General features: G+C 39.4%; 1 protein-coding gene across 1 annotated transcript; it reads right to left on the bottom strand.

Moving 5' to 3' along the window:
• Window positions 1-4,805: 4,805 nt before the first annotated feature.
• LOC130839541 (olfactory receptor-like protein DTMT) lies at window positions 4,806-5,756 on the bottom strand. Its single transcript, XM_057713800.1, has one exon. It carries the CDS (start codon window positions 5,754-5,756, stop codon window positions 4,806-4,808), a length of 951 nt encoding a protein of 316 aa, XP_057569783.1.
• Window positions 5,757-11,999: the final 6,243 nt, after the last annotated feature.

Genomic DNA, 11,999 nt, shown 5'->3' with positions numbered 1-11,999 from the left:
AAGTGTTCAGTTTCTTTACTGGGAGCTGGCTAAATGGGGACTCTGAAAATTCATTGAGCTATGCACTTGACTTGTGCATTTTCTGTTTGTATGTTATATTTCAATTTAAGAAGTTACCTAAATAAACTGAAGATTGGCATTCCAAAAGAAAAAAAAAAAGAATATTGTGCCTAGTGACATGACCGACAGAAAAAGACAAATACTGTATGCTATGTGAAATCTAAATACAATACAAATGAATGTACATGCAAAACAGAAACAGAATCACTGATATAGAAAACAAAGTAGTGGTTACTAAAGAGGAGAGGGAAGGAGGAGGTGTAAATTATGAATATGTGATTAAGAGATACAAACTACTATGTATAAAATAGATAAGTAACAAGGATATATTGTATAGAATAGGAAATTATATCCAGTATCTTAAAATAACCTACTAGGAGTATAATCTGCAGAAATACTGAATTATTCTGCTGTACACCTGAAACTAACACAATATTGTAAATCAACTATATAATTAAAATAATTAAAAATTTTAAAATTGTACCTTAATAAAGCTTCCAAAAGGTGAATAATCTACTTCGAAGAGAGCAAAATCAAATGAACAGAAGTATCTGTGTATAAACAATTAAATGATTTATAAAAGTATAAATATATTTAAAAAAAAAACACTGTGAGATATACATAGCATGTGATATAATTCAGCCATGAAAAACTGAAATCTTGGCTTTTGGGACATGTGGATGGAACTCAAGGGCATTATGCTAATGAAATAAGTCAGATAGAGAGAGGCAAATACCATACAATCCCTCTTATATGTGGATCTTAAAAAAAACAAACTAAGCTCAAAATATAGAGACAAAATTTGTGGTTGCCTGAAAAAGAGGTGGAGGCCAGATGAAATGGGTGAACTGCTTTTTTAGTAAAAATAAACTGTTTTATCACTTTCCTACATGTTCATTGCTAGTTGATATAAATATAATTTCAGTATCTTAATATTAATTTTTATTATTTTAGATTTAGATACAGAAATATAACTAATTTATTAACAATGTATCCTATGAACTCACTAAACTCACTTATTCTTTCTAGAGCTTTTTTACATTCTTCAGCATTTTATACATAGACAATCATGTTGTCTATAAATATAGTTTCATTTCTTACTTTCCAACCTGTATACTTCTTTTCTTTTTTTTTTTTGGCATCTATGCTGCTTTTTTTTTTTAATTATTTTTTTGGGGGTACACCAGGTTCAATCATCTGTTTTTATACACATATCCCCGTATTCCCTCCCTTCCTTGACTCCAACCTGTATACTTCTTATTACCGTTCCTTCGCTTTTGCAGTCCCTAGGACTTCCAGTACAATGTTGAATAACAGTGGTTAGAGCAAGTATTTTTACTTTGTTCCTGATCTTAGAGACAAAGCATTCACTCTTTCACCATTAACTAGATATTAACTATAGTTTTTTAGAAGTTCCTCTTCCCTCAGGTTGAGGAAGTTCTTTCTATTTCCAGTTTGCTGAAGGTTTTAATCACAAATTGTTTAATGTTGAATATTTTGTCAAAAGCTTTTCCTACACTAAGGGAGACGATTTTTCCATTTTTGATAAATCTTCCTTTTTAATACCAAAGGGCCACTTGATAGCCATGTGACAATACACGTATCCACAGAACTATAGATTAGAATACAGCTTTAATTAAATAGTTTCTTTGAAGCGTCACACCATGCTTTTTAATCATATAGGTTTTTTTCCTTTAGTTTGTTGATATGATCATTTAGATTTTTGGGGTTTTGAATTTTTGAAACACATTTTCATTCCCAGAATAAACCCCACTTGATAGTGATGTATTATATTTTTCATATATTGTTAGACTTTACTTGTTTGTGTTTTTGAGGATTTTAGTTTCTACCTTCATGTGGGATATTGGTCTGCAATTCTCCTATAATGTCTTCACCTGTTATAGGTATCAGGGCCACTTTGGAAAATAAAATAGAGCCTCCTCGAAAGAAAAAAAGAAAGAAAGAAAGAAAGAAAGGAAGGAAGGAAGGAAGGAAGGAAGGAAGGAAGAAAGAAAGAAAGAAAGAAAGAAAGAAAGAAAGAAAGAAAGAAAGAAAGAAAGAAAGAAAGAAAGAAAGAAAGAAAGAAAGAAAGAAAGAAAGAAAGAAATAGAACTACCATACGAACCAGCAACCCCAATTCTGGGTTTATATCCAAAGGAAATGACATGAGGAATATGAAGAGACATCTGCACTTGAGCGTTCATGTCAACAATGTTTCCAAGAGCCAAGATATGGACACAACCCACATGTCCATCAGCCAGTACAGGGATAAAGACGATGTGTGGTACATGCACACAGTGACTACCACTCAGTCTTTAAAAGAAGAAATACTGACATTTGTGACAACACAGATGAACCTGGAAGACATGGTTCTAAGTGAAATAACCCACTAACAGAGGACAAATCCCAAATGATTCCATCACAGAGATGAGGTATCAAAGTAGTTACACTCATAGAAGGAGAGACTAGAATGGTGATTGTCAGGGGCTGGAATGAGGAGAAAGCAGAAAATTGATTTTTGATGGGTATAAAATTTCTGTTATGTAAAATGAGGAAGCAGTAAAATATAAGACAGTACCTACAGTTAACAATATGGTATTGTGCACTCTAAAATACATTCAGAGGAAAGAAGTTACATTAAGTGTTTTTTGTTTTTGTTTTTGTTTTTTCCAGAAGAAAAAAAAGAGAGAAGAAAGAAAACCCACAAAAGAACACAAGAAATTCTTGAGGGTGATGTATACGTATAGTAGCTTGGTGTGGGTAATGGTATCAAAGATACATGCATTTGTCCAAACTCAGCAAGATGTATTCATTAAATGTATTCTTTTTGCATATGGATTACAGCTCAATAAAGCTAAGAAGAGAAATGGATTATAAAACAAAAAGCAGATTTTGGAAAATATTAAAGGTTCCCATTTTCTACATGTAAAGATTAAAGTGCTCATAGAGCATCATGTAGAGATGCCTACCATGAAGATGAAGATGAAAATTAGGAACTGGAGAACAGTTCTCACTGAAGACAGAGAGGTGGAGGTGAGCAGAAAATACAAAAGGGTTTAGATAAAATTAAATGATGGGTTTAGATGCCATCCATTACAGGACACAATAAGGAAACAAATGGACCCAAGTTGGAAAGCTAGACAATGCCATATATGGAGCTAAGGTTGAAAAGTGAACGAGTGCTCCCCTCATTTCTGAGATGGGAGGAAATGAGAAGAATCCATAAACTCAAACACTCTGAGGGACTTCCCTACTGCTCCAGTGGTTAAGACTCTTCACCTCCAATGCAGGGGGTGGGGTTCAATCCCTGATCAGGGAACTTAGATCCCAAATGCCATGTGGCGTTGCCTAAAAAATAAATAAAATTATTTTTAAAAGAATCAGATACTCTAAGACTTTAAATAACCTCAGTATTGACCCACTCTAGGGCCTTGTCAAACCCTCAAATTTCACATTTTTCAGTTGTTAAAATTGTGATAACATTCTGTTGTGAACTCATTACAAGAATAGAACAAGGTCATGCATATAAACTGTGTGAATCAATTCCAAAATAGGAAGCAAGAGAGAAACACCCTTAAAGAATGAGGCTGGTAACTAGACTCCGACTTCCTTCCCACACCTGAGGGAGTAAGTTTAGGGCCCCAGGTATGAGTCAGCTCCCAGGTAAAGACGAACTAAACTATCGTAGCAAAGGAGATAGAAAGTTCACTTGAGGGTCAAGTCAGGTGAAAAAGGGATTGGAGCGAAAATAAATCAGGAGAAAAGGTTAAGAGACAGAATAGTGTGAACCCTTGCTCAGAAAGGGGTAAGTAATAATCTGTATTCAATAATGAAAAGACCAGTTTAACAGAGGTAATCAGGGGAGTGAGAATTTTGAGGTTAAAAGAGTATTGCCCTGGGAGGACTCAGTAGTATTTAAAGCAGGTTTTGGGTTATTTAAAAAAAAAAAAAAGATAAATTGTTTAAAAAGGGACAGAGATATTGGAGGAAAGGTCATGCTTCTCCACCTCTTTAGCCTGGCAGACTTGGGTTCTAAGCAGCCTTCCTAGGAGCGTGGGGGGGGGGGCCCGGATGGCTGCGGCACACCTCTGAAGGGTGAGCTTTAGGAAGGGAGCCCTGGCACAAGAATGTGCTACCATCGCGGCACGCAGTGGCCAAGGAGGCAGGGATCCCAAATGAGTGTTCTTTTATAAGCTGTGACATCTGTACTGTTTCTTTAAGTCTCCTCCAGATTTTCAGATTGGAAGATAATAAGAGTAACTACCTCGTGGTTTTCTGGTTCAGAAAATATTGTTCACCTACTGCGCACCTCAGTACTGCAGTGACAGTCTCTTCTTCATGGAGCTTCTGTCCAAACAGTGGTGGGAGCAGGGAGGGGGGAGGATGTCTCATAAATAAACTCGATAAATAGTAGTGTTTATTTGTATCAGTAAAGGAAACAATCGAAACAGTAAAAAAAAAAAAGGGGGGGGGGGAATACAGACATTAACTGGAAGTTTAAAACTTATGCTTCTTAGGGTCACCCAGAAAGAACATAGAGGAAGACCCTGCTAGAGGGTCACTGAGATCGCCTTTCCGACTTCAACTACATACCTCCACTTTATATCTTTTACTTATTGGACAATTACCCACTATGTAATTTGAACAAAAAGATCATTGAAAAAAAGAAATCTGGGTTAATATCCCAATTTTAAAATCAATTTTAAATTTATCTACTAGATAAAATTGTGTAGAAATCCCAATTGTTACCATTTTAGAGAGAAAGATATTTTCTTTTTGCAAAAGACTCTTCCCAGGGCTCCCTTCATGTCTCTGTTCCTCAGGCTGTAGATGAAGGGGTTCAGCATGGGGGTCACCACAGTGTACATCACAGACATGACAGTCTCCTTAACAGCAGAGTTATTAGCTGAAGGGCATAAATAGAGACCAATAATTGACCCATAGAAGAGAGACACCACGGAGAGGTGGGAGCCACAGGTGGAGAAGGCTTTGCAGATGCCCTTGGCAGAAGGGACCTTGAGGATGGAAGAGAGAATTCGTGCGTAGGACAGGATGATGAGTAGGAATGGGAGGACAATGACGAGCCCCCCAACGATAACTGTCACCAGCTCATTAACTCGAGTGTCCGAGCAGGACAGCTTCAGCAGAGCAGACAAATCACAGAAAAAGTGGGGGATCACATTGTCTGCACAAAAACGCAGTCTGGCAGTGAGCAGAGCCTCTAACATGGCGGTGAACGTGGTCAGCACCCAAGGCAGAACCACCAGGAAGAGACAGAGCTTGGGGCTCATGATGGTGGTGTAGTGCAGGGGGAAGCAGATGGCCACATAGCGGTCATAGGCCATGGCCGCAAGGAGGAAGTCCTCAAGGTCTGCAAAAAATAGGAAGAAGTACATTTGGGTCAGGCAGGCAGCATAGGGGATGGATGGGACGTGGCTCTGCATGTCCTGCAGCAACTTGGGCACTGTGACAGAGGAAAAGCAGAGATCAGAGAAGGACAAATTGCTGAGAAGCAAGTACATGGGTGTGTGGAGGTGGGGGTCCAAGCAAATGAGGACCATGATGAGGAGGTTCCCCAGGATGGTGGTAACATACATGGCCAGGAACAGGGCAGAGAACAGGTGCTGATGCTCTGACTGGATGGGCAGTCCCAGCAGCAGGAACTCAGAGACAACAGTTTCATTCCTCCCTGTCATGCTCTGTGTCCAGGATCCTCGAGAAGAAATCAGAGTGTCCATGAAAACCTGCATTTCCACATGAACATATTTCTATGATACATGGACCGTTAGATGCTTTGCAAAAATACTTTATATTTTTCACAATATAATCACAATCTTTATGGTACTCCAATTCTCTATAATCAAAATCTCTATGATAAGAAATGACTTATTTTCTTCAATTCTCTTTAACATGAAACAATATTCCAACTTTTCCAAAACACTCTTTTCCTTTATCTCCTGAGGCAGATAATATATTGGTTTTCCTCATACCTGCCTGGCCACACGTCCTCAATAACTGTAATTGGCTTCTGTTTTGTCAATATCACCAAGTTGTTTGATGTTCCAGGGCTTTTTCCTAAACACTGTTCCCTTATAATTCTGCATATACCACCAAGAAAAGCTCACATACTCCAATGGCTTTGATCACCATTTAAACCTCAGGTGTAGATGTCTCTCTAACCTATAAGAGAATATACTCAATTGTGTAATTGTTATCTTTCCTTGACTGTATCACATGCATCTTCAGCTAAACAGATTCCAAAAGAAACACATGCTCCCACCCTGCCCCTCTCCAAGTCCCTCCTCCTCAAATCTCCCATATCCCAGAAAAAGAGCTCAGGTGCTCCAGACAGAAACGTGAGAGTTTTCTTTCATTTTCTCCTTTCTCTTGTCAACATCCAACCTGTCAACAAGACCTATAAGTTCTTTTTCTCATTCATCCATGCATTATCTACCTTGTCACTACCTAAGATCAGCCTGACATCACATATTGTCTGCACTATTGGAACAACCTCTTTTTTAAACATTTTTTAATTAATTAATTTATTTATTTATTATTTTTTTGGGGGGGTACACCAAGTTCAATCATCTGTTTTTATATATATATATCCCCGTATTCCCTCCCTCCCTCAACTCACCCCCCACCCTCCCTCGAGTCCCCCCCGCCCTCCCCGTCCCAGTACTCTAAGGCATCTTCCATCCTCAAGTTGAACTCCCTTTGTTATACAACAACTTCCCACTGGCTATCTATTTTACAGTTGGTAGTATATATATGTCTGTGCTACTCTCTCGCTTCGTCTCAGCTTCCCCTTCAGCCCCCGCCCCCTCCCAAACCTCGAGTTCTCCAGTCCATTCTCTGCATCTGCATCCTTGTTCTTGTCACTGAGTTCATCAGTACCATTATTAGATTCCGTATATGTGAGTTAGCATACAATATTTGTCTTTCTCTTTCTCACTTACTTCACTCTGTATGACAGACTCTAGGTCTATCCACCTCATTACATATAGCTCCATCTCATCCCTTTTGATAGCTGAGTAATATTCCATTGTATATATATGCCACATCTTCTTTATCCATTCGTTTGTTGATGGGCATTTCGGTTGCTTCCATGTCCTGGCTATTGTAAAGAGTGCTGCAATAAACATTATGGTACATGTTTCTTTTGGGATTATGGTTTTCTTTGGGTATATGCCCAGTAGTGGGATGACTGGATCATATGGTAGTTCTATTTGTAGTTTTTTAAGGAACCTCCAAACTGTTTTCCATAGTGGCTGTACCAACTTACATTCCCACCAACAGTGCAGGAGAGTTCCCTTTTCTCCACACCCTCTCCAACATTTGTGGTTTCCAGATTTTGTGATGATGGCCATTCTGATCGGTGTGAGGTGATACCTCATTGTGGCTTTGACTTGCATTTCTCTGATGATTAGTGATGTTGAGCATCTTTTCATGTGTTTGTTGGCCATCTGTATGTCTTCTTTGGAGAAATGTCTATTTCGGTCTTCCGCCCATTTGTGGATTGGGTTATTTGCTTTTTTGGTCTTAAGCTGCATGAGCTGCTTGTATATTTTGGAGGTTAATCCTTTGTCCGTTGTTTCATAGGCAACTATTTTTTCCCATTCTGAGGGTTGCCTTCTAGTCTTGTTTATGGTTTCTTTTGCTGTGCAAAAGCTTTTAAGTTTCATGAGGTCCCATTTGTTTATTCTTGATTTTATTTCCATGATTCTAGGAGGTGGGTCAAAAAGGATCTTGCTTTGATGGATGTCATAGAGTGTTCCGCCTATGTTTTCCTCTAGGAGTTTTATAGTGTCTGGCCTTACATGTAGGTCTTTAATCCATTTGGAGTTTATTTTTGTGTATGGTGTTAGGAAGTGTTCTAATTTCATTCTTTTACATGTTGCTGTCCAATTTCCCCAGCACCACTTATTGAAGAGGCTATCTTTTTTCCATTGTATATTCGTGCCTCCTTTGTCAAAGATAAGGTGCCCGTATGTGTTTGGGCTTACTTCTGAGTTCTCTATTCTATTCCATTGATCTTCCTTTCTATTTTTGTGCCAGTACCATACTGTCTTGATCACTGTGGCCTTGTAGTATAGTTTGAAGTCAGGATTTAAACATTTTTATTGGAGTATATTTGACTTACAATGCTGTGTTAGTTTCAGGTGCACAGCAAAGTGAATCTGTTATACATATACACACATCCACTCTTTGTTAGATTCTTTTCTCATATTGGCCATTTCAGAGTATTGAGTAGAGTTCCCTGTGGTATACAGTAGGTCCTTACTAGTTATCTATGATCTATTTTATATATAGGAGTGTGTACATCTCAATCCCAATCTTCGGAACAGCCTCTTAATTCATCTCCCTGCTTCCAGGCTTGAAACCCTCCACGACAGTATCCTTCATCACACCAGGCATTCTAAGACGAAGAACTGATCAGCATTCTCCATAAAGTCTTTGTGGATTCCCATTGCTCTTCACATAAAGGCAAATTCCTTAAAGGCAAATTGCTTTCAAAAGGTGACCCATGACCTGACCCTTGCCTACCTGCACAGCCTCATCTGGCCCCACAGCTACACTCACAGTTCACTCTCCAGCACAGCTGGACTTCAGGGCAGCAATCTTGCTCTAGCAGTTTGCACTTGCTGGTCCTCTTCCCCAGCATTCTCTTCCTTCTGCACCCTCTTCACATGGCTTGTCCCTATTTGTCCTTCTCATATATTACATGGCACTTACCCAGCAGACCTTCCCTGTCTCCCCAGACCACATGAGAACCTGCTATGTTTCCAAGCATCCTGTGCTTGTCCCCACAGTGCTCCATACGAATGGGATTATTTCTTTATAGCTGCCTTCCCTAGCGGATTATAAATGCCATGTGGGGAAAGGTCGTGTCTGCCTTCACAACGGCAGCACAGCCAGCACCTGCCCCAGTGCTGGGATGCAGGTGGTATTTCATAACTGTTTATTGGTTGTGCTTCAGGCTAAGACATGCATTCCTCCAACTGTGAAGGCAGCAAGACTCCTTTTAAGTTAGAATCACTAAAACTACTAAATCCTCCCCGAACAACAACCCACTACACTCAACCATCTAGCACTGAATTTGACACTGTATTACAAAAATTTTGGAGGAATTCTGTCCCCGTGAAATTTGTTTTGGTGCCTCAAACACACTGTGATTTCGCCAATACAGGTAATACAGACAATAGAAATATATACATGTATCTAGATAGGTAGCGTTATAGAGATGTAAACCGCTACTGGATCCGTTTCTCTGGGGAACCCTAATACCTCTCAGTGTGTCTCAAAGCTGGCAGAAAAAGCAGAGGAGAAGCATCATGAGATGGGGAAGCTCCTTCAGTAAAGACAAAACTGAATCCAGCTGCTGGGATTTCACTCTTTGGTGCTGGTTGACCCAGCCAAGTCAACAGGTTTACACATGGATATTATGTACTGGCGTCACGCTGGGAAGAAAGACCTGGTTTCTCAGAATTTTTTCCCCTGGTGAATGAGCTGGACCTGACTCTTGTAGCAAGAGTGTGACTGGGGATCAGAAACCAGAGACAGCACTTGAGGATGTTGTCACTGATGATGTAGTGAGCCTCTCACCTTCTATACCCATTAGGTCAGTATTTCTCAGCCAGGATTGCACTTAAGAAAACCTAGGGCAGTGCTTCTAAAATGTAACGTCCATGCAAATTGCCTTGGAGTTCTGGTTTAGCACTGTTTCGGAGTTAGCAGGCCAGGTTCTACATTTTAAGTTAGCACCCAGGTACTGCCCTTGCCGCAGTCCATGCACTATACAGTGAATAGCAAGGATGCGTGATGCTTTTGAAAATAAGATTACTCAACACATCAGATAAATGTAACCACAATCTTTCAGAGGAAGTCTGCAGAAAGTTTTTTCAAGCTCCAGGTAGGTTCTAAAATAAACAATGTTGCAGAACTATTGCATTAATGCTTACCTTAAGAGTATGCTGAAATTATACAATATTCTGGGAATAAATGATATAGTAAGTAATACAGAAGAATGTTATCATTAATAAAAACAGATTGTAACTGGTGAACATTACTAAAGAATATCTCAAAGATAGTGACGTTTTAGGGGGCCTAGAGGTGGAAAAGAGGAGCATTACCATACTTGAAAAACTCTCCTGCAGAACAGCATACAACCTGGGAAAGGAAGACTCTCAGGCTGGAAGGACCCTAAGAGGCCAGCTCAGTCATCCTTTACCCAACATACCCAGTGTGTCTGAGGGTGACTCCAGATGTGGACCTGAGATCCTGCTTCATTTATTCACTAAGGCATGTGAAGTAACAACCTCTGTAGTCATCACCTGCACCTGCAAAGTCCCTTCTCACACCTCTCATTCTGCACATCTTTGGGACAAAAGTACCCTGGATCCCAGAGGTGTCTGAATCCTGGTGGAACTCATTAAAGACAAACTACTTACCCAAGGCCTCTCTGGGACAAGGGTTCTCAGGACCTGGAACGGGGACTGATTTTAGTCACTGATCACACTGTCTGTGCTTTGGGGGAAGGTGAGGATGGAGAGAAGCTCGTGCATGAAATCTTAATTACTGCCTGTTTAGGGAATGGACAGTACACCTTTGTGGTTGGAGCCTACAGTTTGGGAAGTGAAGGAGGATGGTTTGTGAAGCCATAAAACAAGCTGGGACCATACTGCTAATTTCCTAAAGTATCTGAGGAGTGCAGCACGCTGTTTTCTGTGGGCAACAAGAAGCCATCAGTTGTTTGAGCAAAGTGCCTATAAAGACACACCTTTTGGAAAGATTCTGAAGGTGGCAAAATCTCTCAGTATAATACCATTTCCCCATTTAAACCACCTGCAGCTAACATGGAGTGGTTATCTATGACACAATCATATGCAGATATATAAAAAGTATTGGAAAAAGAGAAAAGATAATCTCTCCCTGATCACATTCAATTCTTCCTCAAGCCGAGATAGAAAATAAAACCCAGTTTGAATCTCCCCTCAAAAAATTAAATAAAAGAGAATAGAACTACCATAGGATACAGCAATCCCAATTCTGGGTTTATATTGGAAGGAAATGGCATGAGGAATATGAAGAGACATCTGCACTTGAGCGTTCATGTCAACAATGTTCCCAAGAGCCAAGATATGGACACAACCCACACGTCCATCAGCCAATACAGGGATAAAGAAGATGTGATACATGCACACAATGACTGTCACTGAGGCTTTGAAAAAGAAATACTGACATTTGTGACAATATAGATGAAGCAGGAGGACGTGGTGCTAAGTGAAATAACCCACTAACAGAGAACAAACCTCGAATGATTCCATTTCAGAGATGAGGTATCAAAGCAGTTACACTCATAGGAGGAGAGAATAGAAGGTGGTTGTCAGGGGCTGGAATGAGGAGAAAACGGAAAATTTATTTTTGATGGATATAAAACTTCTGTTATGTAAAATGAGGAAACAGTAAAATATAAGATAGTACCGACAGTTAACAATATGGCATTGTGCACTCTAAAATACATTCAGAGGAAAGAAGTCATGCTAAGTGTTGGGGGTTTTTGGTTTTTTTTTGTCCGTTTCTTTTTTTGGAAAAAATAAAGGAAGAAAGAAAGAAAAAAATGCAAAAGAACACAAGAAATTCTTGAGGGTGATGTACAGTACCTTGGTGTGGTTATGGTATCAGACACACATGCACTTGTCCAAACTCATCAAGATGTATACATTAAATGTATTCAATTTTTGCATATTAATTATAGTTCAACAAAGCTAAAAAGAGAAATGGATTATAACACAAAGATCAGCCTTTGGAAAATATTAAAGTTCCCATTTTCTGCGTGTAAAGATTAAAGTGCTCATAGAGCATCAAGTGGGGATGCCTACTATGAAGATGAAAATTAAAATTCGGAACTGAAGAACAGCTCCCACGGCAGACAGAGA

This window comes from Hippopotamus amphibius, chromosome 17 (genome assembly GCF_030028045.1).
Source record: "Hippopotamus amphibius kiboko isolate mHipAmp2 chromosome 17, mHipAmp2.hap2, whole genome shotgun sequence".
NCBI classification, from domain to species: domain Eukaryota; kingdom Metazoa; phylum Chordata; class Mammalia; order Artiodactyla; family Hippopotamidae; genus Hippopotamus; species Hippopotamus amphibius.
Note: the sequence above shows the minus strand (reverse complement) of the source record. Positions and strands in the feature narration are given on the sequence as shown.

What these genes read in the sequence shown, in the direction of transcription:
- LOC130839541 (XM_057713800.1), bottom strand. Translation starts at nt 5,756, where the DNA reads ATGACAGGGAGGAATGAAACTGTTGTCTCTGAGTTCCTGCTGCTGGGA.